The sequence below is a fragment of the Sinocyclocheilus anshuiensis genome, unplaced genomic scaffold (genome assembly GCF_001515605.1).
Source record: "Sinocyclocheilus anshuiensis isolate Anshui unplaced genomic scaffold, SAMN03320099.WGS_v1.1 scaffold2, whole genome shotgun sequence".
NCBI lineage: Eukaryota > Metazoa > Chordata > Actinopteri > Cypriniformes > Cyprinidae > Sinocyclocheilus > Sinocyclocheilus anshuiensis.
In genome coordinates this window covers 772,248-794,274 of record NW_015542337.1, presented here as the reverse complement: position 1 = coordinate 794,274, position 22,027 = coordinate 772,248, and the positions used below count along the sequence as shown (strand labels likewise).

Genomic DNA, 22,027 nt, shown 5'->3' with positions numbered 1-22,027 from the left:
TGCCCTGAATAAGCTATTTTCACATAAAATATGTTTACATATAGTCCACAAGACAAATTAACTGAATTTACACAATGGCCCAGTTCAAAACTTTACACACCCTTGATTCTTTGTTGAACTGTTTTATTATTTTGTCTTCTGGGTAGTGGAAGGTCAATGCTATGTTATTGGTAATAGGTAAAGTTACATTTGAACTATTATTTAAATCTAAATGTATTTTGGGTTATTATTTGATTATTTGGTTGTACCAAAGCAGGAGAATTGGTGGAAACAGTTATTTTGTCATCTGCATAGTAGAAGGTCCTTGCTAGGTTTTTGGTAACAGTTACATTTAAATGTCTTAAGTAAAATTAAGCTTTTTTATTTATTATTTCTATTTGGTTGTATCAGCTGTAGATTCAGAATGAAGAGAAATGGTCCGTTCAATAACCCAGACACTAAAGAGACTGAGAGACTTGGGTTTTTGGGAAAGCTTTTCTTTTGCGCCAGGATTTGAAGGAAGTAATCCAGCATAACATTTGTTTACTAGCGGTCTCGTTTCATGTCTTGGAAAGGTTGGGTTGTGGGGTATTGGCTGAGAAAACCGAAGAGAAAGTGCCCTATCATGGCTTGATAGGAGGTCCAAGTCTGGCTCAGCAGTATAAATAAGGCTGGGTTATTCCCATTAGCATTCACTTGCATTTGCTCAATCTATAGCAGCAGGATGTGGAACATCACTGAAGTTGCTCTTCGGCTCCCAACTTCCAAGGCTTCTGACCGTCTTCTTCAGCCCCTGTGGGACTTCCTGTTGTTCCGGTACTACACCCTGGTCTCGTCTCCATTCTTCCCAGTGCTGCTCGCCTTCTCCTGCTATTTCATCTTCAGCGTCCCCTTCGCCATCCTGGATGTCTTGGGAGAGAGAGCTCCTCTCTTTGAGTACAAGATCCAAAAGCAGCGCCGTCCCACCGTCGGCATGATGCTGAGGACTCTGGGAACAGCGGTGTACAATCATCTAGTTTTTGTGCTTCCGGCTGTGTTGATATCCAATGTGGTGATGCCTGCGTCTCCACTTCCTGCAGTTGCTCCAACAGTATAGGAACTGATCTCTGGCGCATTGGGTGTTTTGCTCATCTTTGACACCCAGTACTTCTTCTGGCACTTGGCGCACCACAAAAACCCTCACCTGTATAGATGGGTCCACGCCATCCATCACGATTACATCTCGCCGTTCTCCTGGTCCACCCAGCACCTCAGTGCTGTGGAGCTGATGACGGTGGGCTTCTGGAGCAACATCGACCCCATCCTGCTCAAGTGCCATCCTCTGACAATATGGACTCTCTCTGTTTTCAGCATTTGGATGTCTGTGGAAGACCATATCGGCTACGACCTGCCTTATTTGCCTGGCCACCTGGTTCCTTTTGGGCTTCATGGAGGAGCGATGGCCCATGATATACATCACCAGAAACCCAGCAGCAACTTTGCACCTTTCTTTAGTCACTGGGACAGACTCTTTGGCACTGCTGTAACAGTGAAACCGTCTTAAGAAAATTGATAAAGAGAAGTAGACGGCTTCATCGGTTTTAAACCTTTAATCTGTGTAAATATAAAGCATTTCAATTCTTGTATAAATATTGTATTTTTCTATTCTTGTATTTTTGTCTGCATTCTATATGGTTAAATGAATAAAGAACATTCTGTATATTTTATTGTGCATGTCTTGCAGTGAAGTTTCAGAAGATAAAATATGCAGTCCATTTTTCTTATGAAAAAATAATATGTTGCCCTATACAGTATATAAGCCACACATTTACATTTAAACATTTTAATCATGCTAGCAAAGAAGAAAAATGCAGAAAATAAATACATATAGCAAAATCTCTAAGTCTGAAATGTATTCCAATAACCAGCAGCCAGAAGGTGGTCGCACATAACAACCCTCGTCCTCGCATTAGTTACAGCCAATGGTCTGATATTTTACAGCTTTACAGTAGTTATGTACAACAACATAATATCTGGTAACTAACCCGATTACTGAGCAGGCGAGGTTTAAAGAGAAGGGCATTTTCAATACCCCCAAAGCTAGTGCTTTCCTCCAAAACACTACCAAGAGTTTATTACAGATTAAAAAGTCAAATATTTCTCTACTGGATATGAACTTTGACAGTATTTCCTTGTAAATCTCTTTGAAATGGGGATAGATAAATAAATAACACTTGTACAATGTGTAAACCCTGAACTGCTTTTAGAGAAAAGTAGCTCTAACTGTGCAAAGAGAGAAATTTCATGATAGAATGTTTTGTAAATTTTCATAATGATTCAACAGCATTTCGTCAAACTGTTAATCACATAATGCTTATTTTGTTTAATGGGTGGATTAATGTGCCACTAGATCTTTACAGAAAATGAGAAAAGAAAACGTAAATATGCAAAGTCTCAGACTTAGAATTTTAAAAATATACACCACCATTCAAAAGTTTGGGGTCAGTAAGGTGTTTTTAAAAGAAGTCTCTTATGCTCACTAAGGCTGCATTTGATGAACAAAAAACTGTGATATTGTAAAATATTATTCCAATTTAAAATAACTATTTTTCTTTTATAACGTATTTCTCCAGCAGCTATCACTCTGCAGCTCTCCTCCTGGGAAAATTAGGTTGCTGCTGGAAGAGGTGTTAGTGAGGCCAGCAGGGGGTGCTCACCCTGTGGTCTGTGTGGGTCCTAGTGCCCCAGTATAGTGACGGGGACACTATACTGTCAACAAGCACTGTCCTTCAGATGAGACGTTAAACCGAGGTCCTGACTCACTGTGGTCATTAAAAATCCCAGGATGTCTTTTGAAAAGAGTAGAGGTGTGACCTCAGCATCCTGGCCAAATTTGCCCATTGGCCTCTGATCATCCCCATATCTACTGATTGGCTTCATCACTCTGTCTCCTCTCCACCAATAAGCTGGTGTGTGGTGGGCGTTCTGGCACACTATGTCTGCCGTCGCATCGTCCAGGTGGATGCTGCACACTGGTGGTGGATGTGGAGATCACCCCTCACAATATAAAGCGCTTTAAATGCCTAGAAAAGCGCTATATAAATGTAACAAATTATTTTTAATGTCACATTCCCGATGGCAAAGCTGAATTTTCAGCATCATTACTTCAGTGTCACATGATCCTTCATTATTATATGCTGATTTAGTGTTCAAGAAACATTTCTTATTATCGGTTTTGAAAACAGTTGTGCTGCTTAATATTTTCTAGGAAATTGTGATATTGTGGGATTCTTTGGTGAATGAAATGTTCAAAAGCTCTTCATTTATTTGAAATAGTTTTTGCATTATAAATGTTTTTACTCTTACTTTTGAATAATGCATCCTTGCTGAATAAAACCATGAATTTTCAAAAAAAAAAGACCCCAAACCTTAGAACTGTTTTTACCTAGATCTCTCAATTCATATCCTACAACTAATATTTCTGTATTAGTTATTAGATATTATAAGATAGCAGCTTATGTGTATATATTCCAACTGAGAACACATCACAAATTCTGCCATATAGCTTTGAGTGATGTTTTTAACCAATATTATATATATTTTTAAATACAATATACAGATAAATAATAATTATATAAATAAAAAGCCAGACAAAAGATGTAACCAACACGAACCTATGCTGCTATATTCACCATGCAAACAAGTCTGAGAGGTCATGACAGAAGTTATTGGAGTGCATGTTTTCTTCAAATTATATTACATCGGATTATACTTTTGCACATAAACAGCTGGCCTGATTCACTAACGGAAGAGCCAATATGGCTCACCAAACGTTTACATTTGCCCAGAGGCATAAACAAAAGACTTGCATGAAAAACACTACGTGTCAGCATCTCAATGAGTTTTATGGTTCATTTTATCAGCCCTTCCACATCTGAAGCACGAAAACATCTGTATGTATGCAATGATGACTTCAATCAAACCTTACGCTCATTTCAAGGTCTGTGAACCACTGAAGACCAACAGCTGAACACTTCCCAACATGTTTACTGTGAACGAGGAAAACGATGAGAAAAGAGAACATAACCTCTGGATAGTTACCCGTGTTGGGAGTTTTAACTTATTTATTTGGGTTGGTAGGTGATAAGGTTTCCTCCTATTTGATCACTTCGCTAGTTGATGTAAATATCAAAGATCGCACACATCAAAGAATATAGAAAGACAAATTTTATTGCACTCAAAACATTGTTAAAATGCTTGAAACTTGAAAACAATAAATATGACCTTAAGAATGACAAACACTAATAAGAAACATCACCTCTTAGTGCATACTCTTATTAAGATACTGCACAAACATATTGGCAATCTGTCCAATGTTCTCTGTCGGATGCATCTTGGTGTAACTGATGAACTGACGTCTGAGTTTCCTCAACACCACCATGTTAAGACTTCTTGTGAATTCAATGTATTGAAGAAGTTAAGAAAACTGGGTAGGTACAGTACATTACATTGCATTAGCAAATTAAATAGATTTTTTGGAGGGGCGATTTTTATTTAGCAAGGACACATTGAATTGATCAATAATGACGTAAATACATTTACAATGTTACAAAAAAAATTACATTTCAAATAAAAACTGTTCTTTTGAGCTTTCTATTCACCCAAGAATCCTGAAAAAAGTATTTGTGGTAAAACAAAAAAACACCACAAAAACATTAGTCAGCACAACTGCTTTCAACTGATAATTGAGCACCAAATCAGCACTTTAAAATGTGACACTGAAGTAATGGCTACTAAACATTAAACTTAGACATTTTTAAAGTTAAAAACTTAAAAATTATAGTCCACAACTGATTGCAAACTACAAAACAAAAATTGTAGTTAGTAATGTAATCTATTGGATTACATTAAGTAATGTATTCGGACTACTTTTTGATTACTATAATATATTCCATTCTTTGGTATCAACATGAAATGTATTAAACATTAAATTACGCCAGGGTTTCTCAAACTTGGGTTCATGAGTTAATGAAAAGCTAATCATTAATTAAATTCTAAAGCACTTTAACATATTATATGATCTAATTTTTGGAATCTGATTACATAATCCAAATGACATGAAATCAGTTACTACCCAGCACTGGCCAGGACAAAATTACATTTAATTAAATACATTTCACAATAGTACTGTATTTCTGATCAATTAAATGCAACCTTGGTGAGCAGCATAATAGAATTTGTTCAAAAACAAAAATCTTACTAACCTCTTACTAAACTTTTGAATGGTAGCATATGCTGGAAACCTAGTTGCAAGACAACAAAGAATGAGTATAAATGAATTTCTAATAATATCCCATTTGAATCATGTATTATTTCAAAGGGCCACCTGCACTGGTCCATCTCTGTTCATGTCTAAATGCTAAAGCATTTACAGACGGCCAGCAAACTGCAACTGCATCAGAAAGAAATGGCATTCTTTGATGTTTGTGTATTCATTACATTCATATAGGTCCAACTGGACCTGTTTATTACTACAACACATCTTCAATTAACATTAAACGGATCAACTTTCTGTCAGGAAGTTGCAGTCAAGCTTATTAAAATTCCAGACTTGATCTTGGTTTCGTGTTGTAAGCGTTTCTAATGCTTTGCCTGTGTATGGTAGGACATTTCTGTGTTGTCACAGTGAGATATATCAAATAGCCATGATGGGTGGCTCAGCAAAGCAAGACAACAATTTTACATTTTCCAGAAAGAAATTCAAAGCTAAAGCTAAACGTGCTAGAATAAAGGATATCTTTTCCGTGGCTCCAGGAATGGAAATGAGATCTCCAGGGACGCTGGTCTTCTGTGACTCAAGAACAGCCTGAGACATAAAACAACACGCTATTGATACTGATGGTCTTGCTATGCAAATAATAAACAGAAAGAATGACTTTTCTATTTTTATAACAGAACACCTAAAAGTGATGGAAATCGTACCATTAGGACATCCTGAGTAACTTTGTCCAACTCGTACAGAAAGTTTGTGGATGAGAGCGGTTGCTGTAAAAAGGCAAAGAGAAACAGGTTCTAATATCCATTCAAGGGCAATAAAAAATACATAATGCTAATATACACTCATGCATAATGCATTACTAGTACTCTTACGTTCTTCGTGGACTGATTAGGTGGTGGTGCTTTTCGTTTGAAAAGTGCATCGCAGATGGCTTCAAATGGAAGCGAGTCCTCTTGCTGAATAGTAAAGAGTGGACTATCCCATCTATTCCTTGAATCAGGGGCTTCAAAACGCAGTATTAGCGCATCCAGACTGTTGTTTAAAAGAACAGATTACATTTAGATAATATATGTAGCATCTTTATTTTATAACGTTATGAACTTTTGAAAATACACTACCATTTAAAAGTTCGGGGGCTAGTAAGATTTTTTAATTTAATCTCTTGTGTTCAACAAGGCTGCATGTATTAGTGAAATAAGTAGTAAAAACAATTGTTAATTTTTCACCTACTGTGAAATATTACAATTCAGAATAACTTTTCTATTGTAATATATATTTTTTTTTTCCTGTGATGGATAAGATCAGATTTCAGCAACGGATTTGGTGAGATTCGATCAAGAAACTTGAAAACGTTGCCTTTTTTTCTTTTTTTGAAAACTATGTTGTTCAGGATTCTTTTATGAATAAAAGTTAATTAAACAGGATTTTTTGAAATAGAAATCTTTGTAACATAACAGACACTTTTGATTAATTTAATGCAAACTTGCTAAATAAAAGTATTAAAAAAAAGTATTATTAATTAAAAAAAAAAACATCTTACTGACCCCAGACGTTTGAATGGTAATGTACACCTAATATCAGAAACACACAACTAGAGGAATAGTTAACCAAAAAACTTGTTTAAATTTACACACCTCGGGTATTTGGAGAACTTAGCATTACATCACTTGCTCACCAGTGGATCCTCTGCAGTGAATGGGTGCCATCAGAATGAGAGTCCAAACAGCTGATTAAAACGTCACAATAATCCACAAGTAATCATTACGAATTCAATTCGATCAATTAAAGTCTTATGAAGCAAAATGCTGCATGTTTGTGGAAACAAATCCATCATCGAAACGCTTTTTTATGGTCAAACCATGGCCGATTTATCAGCTGTTTAGACTCTCATACTGACGGCACCCATTCACTGCAGACGATCCATTGGTAAGCAAGTGATGCAATGCTGAGTTTCTCCAAATCTGTTCAGATGAAGAAAAAATCATCTACATGAGAGTGAATACATTTTCAGTAAATTGTCATGTTTGGGTGAACTATTCCTTTAATATAACTACCCTGAAACAAAGTAAGAAATGCTTACATTTCCTGTGTGTACTGAGAATCAGCCTCTCTGCCTTTATTCCATTCTGAGCTCACGTCAGTTGACGTCAAACAGTACACCTGCAGGGGTTATAGAGTTATGTGAACTAGTACATACAAAAATAGTTTGAAATGTGTTCGAGATGAGTTTTAGGAGTTCACATACCAAGCAATGGGGTGTTTGTGTATGTTTGATAAGACAGAACAGCTCATATCTGTAGCCTAGAAATTAAACAAAATTAGTCCTCAATCTAACGCCAGACTGAAATCTAGAGTGCCGCATGCAACACCAGCTGTTAGACCAAGCTCTGTTATTATAATGCTCAAGTCTGTATGTCACTCAATATAACACTTTAAGAAATGTGCTGTACTCTTGAACAGGATCAATCATTTTCTAAAGGTCAAATAAAACTAAACATATAACACTATATGAATATAAAAGGCAAAGATGTATTAATTTTACCAGACTGAGTAAACATTGATTTACCTTTAATATAATTCAAGGAATCAAGAATCACAATGTCGTCTTTATTTACTTTCCTATAAACAAAGAGAGAAGTACAAAGAAAAATTATTTCAATCAAAAGTAGCTCACTGTACTCTAATGCAAGTGCATAATTACAATTAATATACAATTATAATTATATAAATGTATTATTAAAAGAATTATACACTTTTATATAACAAATATAATCATTGGTGTACAATTATTCCCAGCAGGACCTATAACAGCACGTTTTGTCTTCATTTTTCTATAACACGTGATATTCCAACTTTAGACCAAACTGTATATTTGCACATGAACCTTAACAATTATTTCCATAATGTTAAAAATGTAAATAAGATTAGACATACTTCCTTTCTTTATTACAGAGCTGGTGCTTTTTAGTGCAAAATCAGTTCAAATCAATAAAAAAACAAAACAAAGAAGGAACATTTTGTTCGTCTGGACAAATGCAGTAATTCATAAATCCTTAAATGTTTTGATATTCATGACTCAATACATCATGATACAACAGCATAAATGTTTATTTAAAAAAACAACAACAACATGAATACATGTTGTACATACAATTATAAGACTTTAGCACATATGTTTTAAGTTAGATAGTCTTTTTATCATCTTGAACATCCTTATTTGCCATTTGACCATTATCATTCTTATGTTTGAGTCTGACTCTTTCACATCTTTAAATGACAGCAGAGATATTTTAAGAGAAATAATCACCTCTCCACTTCAGCTCTCAGTGCTCCTCTCAGAATCTTCTCTTTCTGTGAATCTGTAGTCAAATATCGTTGTTGTTGCAGTTAGATTCAGATCAATTACAAAGAACTGGAAGTATACATTTTTTAAAATGTAAAAGTTTGACAAACCAGATTATACTATCTACGGGCAAGTAAGACCAGCAACCATTTCAGGCAGGTTTAAGAGCTTTGTTTTTCAATCAGGATAGCTAGCACATGTGTAATACTGCGTTTAAACTAAGGACGTGTTTCTCAGTAAATGGCTTCATTATTGTCCTGACACACACTTATATCAGTGCATATCTTTAAACCGCGAAGCATCATAAACTTCCAGCAGCTTCTCACCTGCATATACAGAGTTCTTGTCAATTCCTTGATCTTCATCTCCGACTATATGGACCTTTCTTTCTGTATTTTGCGTGAAATATTCTTTCAGTTCATGGGCTCGTCGGGTTTTACCACTGCACGGGTAACCACACATTACTATTAAAGGCATTTTAACACTTTAGTCTGGATGACGGGTGGAGAGGAGATTCATACTTTTCTACAGAGCTGCATGAGAGATTTTCTTCTTCGCGCTCTTGTAGTGTGCTGTATGATCAGTGCATTGCTGCCCTCTATGGGCCAGTGGTCAGAAGGTAAAATGTTGCGTGTCTGTCAACACAGTTCCAATCAGTGTTGCCAATTTAGCAATTTTGTTGCTAAATTTAGCAACATGGCAAAGGTACTAGTAATTTTCCAGGACATTATCCGTTATCCATTATCAATTATCCATTATCCGTTGTAACCCTGTAACCCGAAAACACAAAATACAATGCGTAATTTAAAATGCAGGTAAAAACCTGTGAATTCTTTTCTTAGAGTGTAGCATACTGACTACTAATACACTGCTTCAAACTATAATTGTTCAGAATGTGTAGTTTTACTAGTTTACTAGCTAATAAAAAAAACTTGTAATCGTTCAAAAATATGTGTGTTCAATAATTCAATGTTGTATATAAAAAAATGTTATTTATATTTTAACATTATATTATGCATTTATATTATTTTACGAACAAATCTAAATTAACATAAAAAAATTTTTTTTAATGTAGTGACAATTTTGCGTCGTGATTGCGTAATGACGTCATCACGCAATGACATCACACCGTCATTTAGCAACTTTTAGCAACAAATCGACCTTCCTTTAGCAACTTCCCCTGAAAATTAGTTGGCAACACTGGTTCCCATAATGCTTGACTTGTAATTAAACTGTTTTGAGTGGTTTGCGTTTCCAAAGGTGGATAAATCATTTAACAGAGATGGGTATAATTATATGATCTGCTACTATGTTTTCAGGTTTATTACTGAACATCTAAATGCGTTGTCACATATTGGTTGTCTCTGTAAGACAAAATGCTGAGATTTGCAAAATAATAAAAAAAAAGAACATTTTATATATCCTACATCAGCTGAAAGGAACAACTTTCTGAATGGAATTTTTAGAGATATTTTAATGAATAGCCTTGTCGTTCATTAAAACAGTATATTAAATAATAGGCTATTGAACTAATTTTTTTGTTTTGTTTTTTTATTAAAGTTGCAATTTGCTTGTATACGTCTTATTTATACTGCATGAATGCAGAATCCATAAATGTGCAAATACCCACACAACCACCACACACACTCATTTTATTACAGCCATTATCAATAAAAACTTACAACTGCACATTATTTACAATTTTAAATAATTTTTAAAGCAATTTTATTTTTCAAGGATCTCTCCTTACACACACACACACACACACACACACACACACACACACACACACACACACACACACACACACACACACACACACACACACACACACACACACACACACACACACACACACACACACACACACACACACACACACACACACACACACACACACACACACACACACACACACACACACACACACGAGGCTAAATGACAATGAGTTTTAGTAAGCTAAGTTGCTTTTAATGTATATCCATGTTAATGCTACATTAATATTCAATTTCTAATTCTAAAAAAGTCTAAATCTATCTCGATAATTGTAATACTTAGGCTTATATTAAATGATAAATAATTGTAACAATAATGATATTATAATAAATAAACATTTTGTTCACAGTGTGCAGAAACATTTTAATGGTGCTCTATATTTAACCAAAAAGTGTCCATTGTAACCAATCTCACATTACTGTTCAATAACATTTTTAAAGGTAAAAAGAAAAAAAGAAAAGAAAAAAAATCCTTACCTCAATGTACAAATGCTCCAAAGCCCTGCATGAATCAGGGAAAAGCTGCGTATGATCCTTCCAGTGTTGCTCGTTAGATTCTATGAGATGTCTGCTTAGTCATAGTTGCTCATTTGAAAGAAAAAATAAATAATATCTTAGGTGCAACTGGCATAATGCTCATTTAATAGAGTAAAATAAGAGTGATCTGCAGTTTCATATGCTTTTTTAAAATGCAGATTTTATTTTAATAACTTACCCAACGCATTCATTCATCCATCAATCCATCCACCCATTCATTATATTCTTTCAGATATCCAGCCATGGTTACAGCAGTTGAATAAATAATACATATTTAGTTGTCTAATAAGCCATTAAAAGCAGACACACACATAGATTTTCTACACAACTGTAAGGGTTGTCAAAATAACATTTTATTACAATTATATCAACAGCAATGTCACTATAGGTTCCTTTTTTCAATGTAGTTTTTCAAAAGCTTTCATGAAGTCCGTATTCTGAAAAAAAATTAATGAATAAAATGTATAATCACAAAGCATCAGTGTACTGTTTTTACTTTTTTAACTACATATTTAGTTGACCAATTCTGTAAATAGCTCTAATCACCTGATTATAAACATCTTGTGTCCTCTTTGGATCTTCAAGCTGAGCCTGAAGAGCAACTTTGAGCACCTCCTGAGTGATCAGCTCCCTCAAATCCTCTGAACTGCCTGATTCGCCCAAAGTATTCCTGGGAGGCTTTGAGGAGTCCTGGAACTGACTGTTTGAAATGCTCTTCTTGCCCATGAAATGTCCTGCAAGAAGACCAAAAATGATGCTGGGAAACGGATTTAGTAGTTTAATTGTAATTGCATGACGATTTAATACAAGATTAAATGAAAACACACCTGTCGCCCAGAGATTCCCTCGTGGATGCACTTTTATTTTGGAAACTTTATTTCGCAGCTCCGTTAAATCGAGACTGACCGCGGTGCTTAACGATATGTTAAAAAGCATAATGAAAGCAAATAGTCTATATTTGCAATGTCCGTCTTCAGAACTCGCGGCCATCTTCTCAAGTAACTGTAGGTGGATTCCTCTGTTCAGATGCAGCTGGTCGCGAACGGAACGGACGGTCTTTATATGAACAGAGTGGGGTGGGATGCCAAACGACTCTGAGGTCACAGTTTTAGTCACTGAACTCTCATAACGACAGAAAACGCTTAGTCTGGTTGAATGAGGATGGGAAACACTATGTGATGTGCGTTGGTTGTGCGCATGCAATGTAATTGAATTAATATAATGGAAAAACGTTTTGAGGCGTTGCGAACTCATAAAGCTTACATTTCTATAGTTATGAATCGAATGTATTACTATGTAATAAAGACAGGATAGTTCTGAGGAACTATGACTGTGATTTTTTTAATAGATATGTCTATTCAGGGCCGTGCAGAGACCTTTGGAGGGGCAGGTGCTCAAAGTATAAAAGGGGTGTATTGAAGACATGTATTGAAACGGATGCTTCTGTATTGATAGCAGCAAATGCCGTGACGCAGTTTTGAAAAGGAAACGGAACAGAAAAGACAATTTTAAGTTTAAAAGTTAAATAAAAAATGTCTCTGCACCGCTTAATCACTCTGAAAATAGAAACGGAATTAAATTAAGCCTATTATTATTATTGAGTTTACAGGGTATGGGGTTTTTGCTGTTGTAAACACTACTGTTGTTGTTGTAGAAAAAATATATTTCTGTCTTATTTCAAATAGAATTATATTATAATCCTGTTCTGAATTTATTCATTTTTTTAATTATTAAAAATAATTTCACGTGTCACGTCACTTAAGTCACTTAAATTATAATGATGATAAAAAAAGGATTGATAAGTAGCCTATAAATCGGAGGATGAGAAAATCAGTATAAGGCTGTTTTTATCAGGGTTGTGATCATTCTTTTTAAGGCACTCTACGTTTTTAAAATAAATACTGTAATAAAAAAAGTTAAAAGTAATAGTTTTTTAGTCAGATAACATAAAGACAAGACGCCCTTTAAACTTTTCCCAATCAAACGAAAGAGAAAGAGAACAGGCACCTTTGTTTATATTGCTGTGTGTAGAACGTTAGCTGCATATTTTTAATATTTAATTTGAAAGAAATGTAATTTCGTCCTCCGCACTTTATTCGGGCAGGTGTGTTCACGTAGAGGTTTCTAGATTTAAATTCAAAGAGCCAGTATCGATAGTCTATGCATGACCTGACGTTTTATTCGTATCCAAAATGAGAAGTGAATATCTGGAGCGCTCAACACTCTCATGCAGTGTATGTTTAATTCATACTCGAAGCCGGAGGGCGCTCTCGTGCAGGAAGTCCAAAACAGACTCATAGCTGTGTCTCATTTAGAAGGCTGCGCCCTCCGGAGGTCGCATTCGAAGGCTGCATACGTCATCGAGACTGTCTCATTTCAGAAAAGCAAGTAGGACACTTCGAATGCGACCTTCTTTCACAGGAATTCGGAGGATGCATGAGGTGTATCCTTCGCTGCTACAGATAACCCACAATTCTTTGCGTCGCCGTAAACAACCGTTATTAATTTGAAAAATGCCGGTGCCGGCAGATGTACACACAAGCGCAGATGTGTTTACAACTTACCTTAAATCGTCTCGGTAAAAGCAGATAAACTTTGTTTTTAATATCCTCCTCCTTTTTTTTCCTCTAACAGATGTCTGCAGTACGTACGCTGCAGCTTTCAAATTACTTTCCAAATTTAGAAATAATTTTCTTTAATTTAAGTAGTGTGAGAGCTCAACGATGCTCTAAATGTGTTGGCATAGCAACGTGATACTTCCTGTTTCCTTTTCCACCTGTCCTACGAAGGCCGTCTCGTTTAATTCTAGGTTGAGGACACTTCGTATATGCATCCTATAGAGGGCGCAGCCTTCTAAATGAGAAACAGCTATAGAAGGAATGACTTATGACGTGCAGGAAACCCTAATATGGACAAAAGCATCTGGCTATCGCTGAAGCCGAGCTGAATAAAAAGCAGAAAAAAACGTGAAGACAATAAACACACGATTGCGAAAATATACGGTTTATGTGTGTTTTTCAAGTTATCTCCAGGTAATAAATAAAAGTATATGAATAATTGACATTGCATTGATTACAGTATAGAAACTATTCTGCCTTATTCTGTGATAAAAATGGCCAGTATGGAAGTCATGTTCGTGATTCGCATAATGAATTTGGCAAAAGTTTTACGTCGGATGCCCTTCCTGACACAACCCTCTCTATTTATCAGGGCTTGGGACCGGCACAAAAGGTACACTGGCTTGTGGCCTCATGTGGCTAGATTTTTTAAATTTCCTGCCTTATTCTGTGATAAAAAAAATGGACACGCAGTTCTTGTATAATAATAATAATTTAATAATATAAGTATACAAGCACACCGCTCCGCTGAGAACTGCACTTACCGGCAGCCGTGGACGTTATGAAGGCATCCTGGTAGTGCTCTACATTAAAGGTGTCTGAAGACTCTGAAGGTGAGGGATAATCCCTGATGAGATCGTCAGGTGAAAGGTCATCATCATGTGGATAATTTTATTTACGACTAAATAATAATTCATTAATTTTACTAATAGTTAGATTGGGCAGGCCTTCACAAAATGGCGTTTAATTACAAAACAAAAAAAAATTGCTTTGCCAAAAGGGCACTTTGCGCATCAACGGGAAAGGGGCAGGTGCTCAAGCACCCATCGCACCCCCCTCTGCACGTGCCTGTGTCTATTCATATAAATCATAGGGTAAAGATGAATTTAAAGATACTAATCTGTACTTACATATAATGCTTGAATAAAACATAAGCTGCACATTTTCTAAGCATACTTATAGGCAGGGGCGTCATGCTTTCATTATTTTTAAGGGGGCACGAGTGAGGGGGTTTTATTTATTTTTTCCTTTTTATTTGAAAGAATCCCACACGTGTTAACTAAATCTTGAAATAGGCTATCTCGATTCTCAAATATGTAAATAGATGCATTTTCAGATTATGTTGATCTATAATGGGCGATGTTCAAAGTAGCCTAATCTATTAACTATGCATAAAAACATGTCACTAAAATCATAACACTTTCATTGTACAGAAAGAGAGCAAAGAACATTTACATTATCAAAAAACATTTCCACTGGCTTCAGCTTAGAGTTCAAGCACTCTCAAAAACTCCCATTAAAATCACTGAAGCTGTTTACACTGCGAAATGAGTATCTTACTTACAAATTCGTACACACGTCTGCACTTTGTTGTTTCTGACGAGAATTCGCCAGAAAGAGGTATTCAGTCAGCGAGCGAGTGAAGAAAACACCGGCATTTTAGCGATGACTCATCTGAACACCTCTGATTGGTTATTGCAGTCATAAACTCAACAGCATCGTGTGTAATTGGTTATAAAACAGCCAAACGCGTCTGTCTCTGGCTCAGCGTCTCTGATTTGAATTTAGCAGCTGGTGATGTGATCGACCTACTGAACGTTCTAATCACGGCGGTGTGATCGAATCAAATATTACAAATATTATTCGGCTATTTTTTGTCTTTTGCAAACTGTATTCAAAATCAACTTGGCTCAAAAATCTGAGGGGGCACGTGCCCCCTTACTTTGAATGGGCATGACGCCTCTGCTTATAGGAAATATATTATGCATTTTTTAATATTTAATTTTAATACATTTATGATATACATCTGGCTGCAGTATGAAGACTATATACGCTGTAAAACATGATTTTTTTTTTAGTTGTAAATAAAACAGCCTACGGTGTAATCTTTGTTTACAATAAAATACTATTTCAGTTTTTCTACTTAAAATGTCATATTTAATGAATTGTTTTACTTGCCGTTTCTTCGTAATCATTGGCGGAATTTTAGCTATTTCTGTTTTTTTTTTTTTGTTTGTTTTTTACACCAGTGTGTGACTCCTAATATAATTCAATTCATTTCAAGGTTATTTGTATAGCACTTTTCAGATACCAATCCTTGCAAAGCAGCTTTACAGAAAATTTTAAGTTTCTACAGAGAGAGTCATGGCCTAATGGTTAGAGAGTCAATTTTAAGTTTCTACAGAGTCATGGCCTAATGGTTAGAGAGTTGGACTCGTAACCCAAAGGTTGTGGGTTCGAGTCTCGTACCGGCAGGGATTGTAGGTGGGGGGAGTGAATGTACGGCGCTCTCCCACCTTCAATACCACGACTGAGGTGCCCTTGAGCAAGGCACCAAACCCCCAACTGCTCCCCGGGCGCCGCAGCATAAATGGCTGCCCACTGCTCCGGGTGTGTGTTCACAGTGTGTGTGTGTGTGTGCGCACTTTGGATGGGTTAAATGCAGAGCACTAATAATGTATGGGTCATGTCACTTCACTTAAGAGTAGGTTACTATGGCAGAAATGTACAGTAAGAATCATGCAGTTAGTTACAAATTACACAATCAAACAGACGGTGAATACTATTGAATACGATGCTGCGATTAAACGTCGCAATTAAGCAAAATTTGGTAGTTTATACAAACATTTTACATAAGAAATTAAGAGAATAAACAAGAATGAATTACTTTATGAAACAACACACTTTTAAATTTGGCTCAACATTTTTATTCAATACAAAATTTAGCCTTTAAGAAAGTTACATCTTGACATATGGTGCAAGTACAGCTGTAAAGTCGGATCAAACAAAAACTGAATTTGGTATGACATGGAAAATGAACAAATACAAATTCTTCCAGTAGTTCTTGTGTATGCGCTGTCATTCAACAGAGAAAATGAAATTTGACCTTTGTCTCCAAGAGCAAGTGCAGGATGTTCACAAAAAAAACACCATAAAAACTGGTCACAAGAGGGACGCGTGTTCCCCGACGGCGTTACTCTTGAAATTCTTCATTCTCTGTGTACCAAAACAAACAGCCCGAGCAAACACAGTACAGCATACTGTCAGGAAACAAAGAACAAGTGTTAGAACAAGTGCAATGTAACAACAACTCATCATTTAAACATGATACATTACATACCTTAAATTTGGGGTAGTCATTCATCAAAATTGTGACAATTCCGATGTAAGGCACAAACCTGTCATAGAGGAAGCGTGATTAGAAATACGGTGATGAGCAAAGCAATGTATGACATGGAATAAAACACATTTGAGTGCAACAGTTGACTTCTGGAAGTAAAACTTACTCCATAGGGAAATTGATTTTTAACAATAAAAATCAAAATCTTTAAAGGCAAATCTGTTGTGAGCTATGAGGTTGTTAATCAATGGTATACAGTATGCTATTGTTGAAGACATCAGCCCACATAATTGCAACTTATTTTTAGTGCTGGGCAATGATTAAAATTTTTAATCACGATTAAATCGCATTATTTTTCTGCGATTAATCGCATTGTTATACACAAAATTCAATAATGAATTCAAAAGTAGTGTATTGCGCACTTTTTTAATTGAAAAGTATTGCTATATGAGCAAAAGTGCATTAACATTTGGTTTGCAAACACTTTAAACAAATAAGGTGCTTTTTTGCAGCAGTATTCCTTTTACATTGTAGCAGTTAAAATATTTATTGTAAATCTCAACTTAAACATTAATGTAATCAAATTAAATATAAAACCAAAGCTATTTGCCACTGCCAGGGCATTAACGTTTTTGTAGAAAATATTTTATAGTTTGTTATAGAAAAACAAGTTATGCTTAGAGTCCAGAGCCTTTATCATAACATTGTAACAGGCACCTTCCGAGTAGAGACCTGCACTATCGTGTGACCCAACGCAACAGAGTGCGGTGCAGGACAACACTTGATGGGTGAGTGCGGGCAGGTAAAGACTCGTGTGTGCGGGATGCGGGAGAATATAAGGGCGTACTCACACTAGGCAATCTTAAACGTGCACGAGCGTGTTTGACCCCCAAAGCCCCGGTTCATTTGACTAGTGTCGTTTAGCCGTCCCTGGCTCGGTTGGAAGAGGTGGGCCAGAGCGTGGTACGCATGTAGTGTGAGCGCTAACCGCTCCGGAGCGCGGAACTTCTGATAAGTGCAGCATGTTTGTGAGAACATTTCTGAGCAGCAAAAGTAATATATCTGTAAAGCAATATATTGTGAGAGGGCCGTGTGTTACCGCATCCCAAACGACTCAAAACAATAAACCACAAAGTTAACAAACCGATGCACTGCACTGTGCTGAGCGAGAGTGCTTCTCTGCTGTTTTCACATGCTATTGGAAACCTTCTATTTCCCACTTATGAAGTCGTGATTACGAGCATGTTGCATTCTTTTCTGTTAAAAATAACAGTGAACAGTGGTTTGTGAACGTTGATGCTTAGCCTAAATAATTTTATAGGGAGCATTCATGTGAGCACTGCTGGAGACACCCATCCCAAGCCAATACTAATCAACATCCCACCCCTCCTGTGACCCATGGTTTGTCTGTACGTGTATTCAGAGCCAGTGAGCAATGGACTTTCAAAATAATAATAATTAAAAAAAACTGCGTTAATGCGCGATAAAATAATTGTCGGCGTTAATGCGTTAACACGTTAACTTGCCCAGCCCTACTTATTTTTAATAGTGAAATTCTTAATGAAAGACTACATTGCCCATGATGCTGTGCAGAAAATCCCACCAATCAGAGAGTTGTGGCCAGTAAATTGCGCCAAAAAAGCTTGCAGGGAACTGCCACTTCCATTAAGCACCACGAATGACCTCCCTACACTCCCAAAACTCTCAAGTTAAACTGTGTCGTTTTTATAGATATAATCAACAAATTTAAAGTCCACGTGAACCGGATGTTGCTGCCGACTTTATTTCAGTGTAGTGACGCATTTCCAGCTGAAACGGAATATTGAATAGAAGGCGTGGTTTTATTTTTGCGCTCCTCCTCTCGGTCTCTCACTCATAGCAATCTAACGGTTGGAGGGGTGTGTTTAAGGATATTCTGCCCAAGCCGTCAAACTGACGTCTTCAAAGAAGGAATGCCATTCCAGAGCGGAAGCAAATGTTCAGATTTTGATTAAAGATTATCAAGACAAACAATTTTTTTCAGCGGATTAACTTGCACGGATTAATTTTTCACATCAAGACTAGCAATGTGCGCTAGTAAAGTAAATAGTCAATTTTGATTTCATGCGGACTTTAGTGAATAGTTTAATATTTCAACATCGTTTTTAAATCTATTGTCATTCGTAGCCCTCACTATAGCTTGCCTTTTGTCCGATTTTCAAATACGTTTTTGCTAGTTGGTAATGTTGCGATTCAACTCGCAGCTGCTTGGTTCGGTTCATGGCTTATAATACTTTAACAAAGACTTTTTTAAATCTCTATGGGAAAAATAAAAAAAATACAAATTCCAGAACCAACACCTGCGACTAGGGATTCTTACCCTCTTGCTCTTCCCACCACGTCTTTCTTCTCCAACCAGTGCTGTCCCTGCTTGTAAAGGCCTCTGTCATCCACAGAATTATTGTCACCTTTCGTCAAGAACTTAATATCGCCGTTTTCTCTGAAATTAGTAGGGATCAATGTTATTGGAAAGAACAACGACAGACAGTATAATCAGAAAATCAGTAATACTAATACACACTGCTCTAACCTAGTTAAAAACAAGCATGCCATCTCAATTACTGGTGCAGTATGCGATTGATATTGATCTATTGATTGAAACACTGTTGATATTTGAAATCACCAAAACAAACACGCCCCTACCCAACAGGATCACACCTCTATCTTGATAGCTCCACCCCCCAAATTCACAAGCATGCTATGCAGCACAGGCAACTCCCCTATCATGATTGGACATGCCCCTTACTGGTGACTGGCTTTCCACTTTCAACAGTGTTTTTTAGAAATTGCTTACTGTACCTTTAATATTTTCAGCCCAAGCTATGGTGAAAAAGTATTGCATGAACACTCTCTTATTCAGGAAAACATGTGCATTGTGATCTTGTAAATATACTGTACTTACTTTTCATGAATTTTTAGGACTCTGTGTACAATGGGAATTTCTCTTCCCTCGATCCTGAACACAACAATCTCTCCCACTCTGATTGGATCTTCAACACGATTTGTGAGAAAGAGAAGGTCTCCTCTGTGAAATGCAGGCTCCATGCTTCCACTACAATAATAATGACATTATATTTTAAAATGTAATTTATTTTAAATTGTAATTTATTCCTTTTTATTATTATTTTTGTAACTATGTAAAAGTGTTCACTTCTGATCAATTTAATGCATCTTTGCTATATATATAATATATATGATATATATATATATAATATAATTTATTATATAAATATAATTTATTATTATATAAACATAACATTTTTATTAAATATATACATGCATGTGCGTGTATTTATATATACACATAATATACACAGTACACAAAAACTTTTATTTTGGATGTGATTAATTGCAATTAATCATTGCCCAGCTCTATTAATAATTACACTTCACTGATCTAAGCATAACATTTTGCATTGTCTTGTGCAGTATTTAAATCATATCAGTCTTTGATTATATGCCTCAATTAACTTTGAAATATCCCAGTGGGTTTTATATTTGGCTTCCTAACAAGCTGGTTTTAAGAAATATTTTTTTTTAAATAAGATTCATAAACCAATTTCAAAATCAAAAGTCACTCAAACATTTTAAGCAACGTCTATAAAAATAGGGCCCAATGTTAAAATGATGGAATTATTCAAAGGTGTTTTACCTGTATTTTTAATTATGCATGGCATTATGTTGTATTTTAATTTAAGGAAATATCCATAAATTTAACAGATAATGTCTTTTTCTTACAGTGCACCAATCCATAAGACATCATCAGGGTTTCCATACATTTGCATTCACTTTTCCAGTTTGTTTTGTGATTACTGGATAAGGACACTCACTTCTACATTCCGACTTGCCCAGTTTCTACAGTTAAAAACGAGCTTTAATAGTTCTGTAAATAAAAAGTACAGTGCAACAACAGTCTAGGCAGTGCACAGTGTAGTCAGTGCACTACAACAGTCCTGGAAATCACTCATTTTTTAACAATTTAACAATGGGAACACAGCATCGTGTAAAAGATAAAGTATGTTGCAAAAATATGACCATATTACCTGAGAACAACCACAATCGGGCTTTCACTCCCAGTTACAACCATCAAGCCTTTCCAGATCATCAAAGCTGAAGATACAATCATGCCAAAATTCAGCACCTGATAGTAAAGCTGAAAAACACGAGGTGCAAAACATCAGATGGCTTTTTCGTTGGCTCCCAGTTTGATTACATTTCCCAGCGAAAGTATGTGTTGTTAGTAAAGATAATGATGACTGATGGAGATTTAAGATCGTTTGTAGCGCAACGGCTTAAAGTGAAAGACATGTTACTGTAATATATAAATAAAGAGCACAGAATAACAGAACAGCAGCTGTTGTAAAAAGTCGCCTTCCTTTTCACACCTACTTAACAACAAAACATGTAGTCATTTAAAGCATATTTCATCTCTACAACTCAAGCCACTGCCATTCAAGCTGACGTGTAGTAAGCAGAGGAAGCGCCGAGCTAACTGGCTAAATAAATACACACCTGCCGCTTATTCATTCGCCGGACATCGTCGAGGAAGTCTAATGATAACATTTTGTCTGTAGATTAAATATGTATGACAAAAGTCAATGAAAATAATTGCAAAATTGAGATTTTGTTGCGAATGTTTTGCCGCCACTGCTGTAGTTAGCGGATACGCGGCGAATCTTCTGGTTTCGTTACTTCCGGTAAGACAGGAAGAATAACCCTATGAAAGGTGATAGGTTGTCGTTTCTTTTTAAAAACTGTACGAGCTGCGTGTATGGGATAGATGGCTCTTGAATTATAATAATTTTGGTAATCCTGTTCAACAAACTAAAATTAGAATTTTTCGTTCGGTAAACAAGTGAGCACGATAAAACATTCTCTGCTAGTGAGGCATGTTGTCACAAAAGGTCTCTCAGTGTGTTAAATGAACTGTATCTTTCCTAGGCAATAGCAGCCTTTTGTAGCCAAGACTTTAAGGTATGTACCTGTACAGCACCTGACTCAAAATATAACCTATCCAGAGAAAGATTAAATTAAGTAAATAAGTGTGAGGAGTTTTTCCCACACTAAGAAAATCGTCTCATTGCAGATTTAAACGTATCAAAGGTTTAATCAGAAACATTATCGGTGGAATAACGAAGA

General features: G+C 36.1%; 4 protein-coding genes across 5 annotated transcripts; 1 reads left to right on the top strand and 3 right to left on the bottom strand.

Moving 5' to 3' along the window:
* The first annotated feature begins 559 nt into the window (after positions 1–559).
* LOC107691148 (cholesterol 25-hydroxylase-like protein 1, member 1) lies at positions 560–1,522 on the top strand. Its single transcript, XM_016489632.1, is given in 1 exon segment — positions 560–1,522. A coding segment is annotated over 1 exon segment (819 nt). The 5' UTR covers positions 560–703.
* A 2,645-nt stretch (positions 1,523–4,167) lies between these two features.
* On the bottom strand, positions 4,168–9,180 carry kti12 (KTI12 chromatin associated homolog). Its single transcript, XM_016489639.1, has 9 exons — positions 8,906–9,180; positions 8,544–8,595; positions 7,803–7,855; positions 7,482–7,537; positions 7,317–7,396; positions 6,109–6,268; positions 5,941–6,003; positions 5,756–5,824; positions 4,168–4,423 (listed from the first exon to the last, which is right to left on the bottom strand). The coding sequence occupies exons 1-9, from the start codon at positions 9,054–9,056 to the stop codon at positions 4,280–4,282; spliced, it is 828 nt and encodes a 275-aa protein (XP_016345125.1). The 5' UTR covers positions 9,057–9,180; the 3' UTR covers positions 4,168–4,279.
* A 2,109-nt stretch (positions 9,181–11,289) lies between these two features.
* Positions 11,290–11,902, bottom strand: LOC107691154 (neuromedin-B-like). Its single transcript, XM_016489638.1, has 3 exons — positions 11,719–11,902; positions 11,438–11,625; positions 11,290–11,328 (listed from the first exon to the last, which is right to left on the bottom strand). The coding sequence occupies exons 1-3, from the start codon at positions 11,879–11,881 to the stop codon at positions 11,290–11,292; spliced, it is 390 nt and encodes a 129-aa protein (XP_016345124.1). The 5' UTR covers positions 11,882–11,902.
* Positions 11,903–16,421: 4,519 nt separating this feature from the next.
* On the bottom strand, positions 16,422–21,788 carry sec11a (SEC11 homolog A, signal peptidase complex subunit). Of its 2 annotated transcripts, none has more exons than XM_016489636.1 (6): positions 21,401–21,788; positions 20,932–21,041; positions 19,791–19,940; positions 19,209–19,328; positions 16,850–16,907; positions 16,422–16,769 (listed from the first exon to the last, which is right to left on the bottom strand). In XM_016489636.1, the coding sequence occupies exons 1-6, from the start codon at positions 21,449–21,451 to the stop codon at positions 16,719–16,721; spliced, it is 540 nt and encodes a 179-aa protein (XP_016345122.1). In that variant the 5' UTR covers positions 21,452–21,788; the 3' UTR covers positions 16,422–16,718. The 2 variants fall into 2 exon arrangements, with proteins under 2 accessions (XP_016345122.1, XP_016345123.1); XM_016489637.1 differs by lacking the exon at positions 21,401–21,788 and adding an exon at positions 21,278–21,298.
* Between the last annotated feature and the right edge of the window lie 239 nt (positions 21,789–22,027).

Coding starts and splice junctions, on each gene's coding strand:
- kti12 (XM_016489639.1), bottom strand. CDS start 9,056: ATGCCTTTAATAGTAATGTGTGGTTACCCGTGCAGTGGTAAAACCCGA. Junction 7,397..7,481: donor CACAAACACCCCATTGCTTG/GTATGTGAACTC, acceptor TAACCCCTGCAG/GTGTACTGTTTGACGTCAAC. Junction 6,004..6,108: donor CTAATCAGTCCACGAAGAAC/GTAAGAGTACTA, acceptor GCCTTTTTACAG/CAACCGCTCTCATCCACAAA.
- LOC107691154 (XM_016489638.1), bottom strand. CDS start 11,881: ATGGCCGCGAGTTCTGAAGACGGACATTGCAAATATAGACTATTTGCT. Junction 11,626..11,718: donor AGGGAATCTCTGGGCGACAG/GTGTGTTTTCAT, acceptor GTCTTCTTGCAG/GACATTTCATGGGCAAGAAG. Junction 11,329..11,437: donor CACAAGATGTTTATAATCAG/GTGATTAGAGCT, acceptor ATTTTTTTTCAG/AATACGGACTTCATGAAAGC.
- sec11a (XM_016489636.1), bottom strand. CDS start 21,451: ATGTTATCATTAGACTTCCTCGACGATGTCCGGCGAATGAATAAGCGG. Junction 21,042..21,400: donor GGCGAATGAATAAGCGGCAG/GTGTGTATTTAT, acceptor CGTGTTTTTCAG/CTTTACTATCAGGTGCTGAA. Junction 16,908..19,208: donor GTGGTGGGAAGAGCAAGAGG/GTAAGAATCCCT, acceptor CCTCTATGACAG/GTTTGTGCCTTACATCGGAA.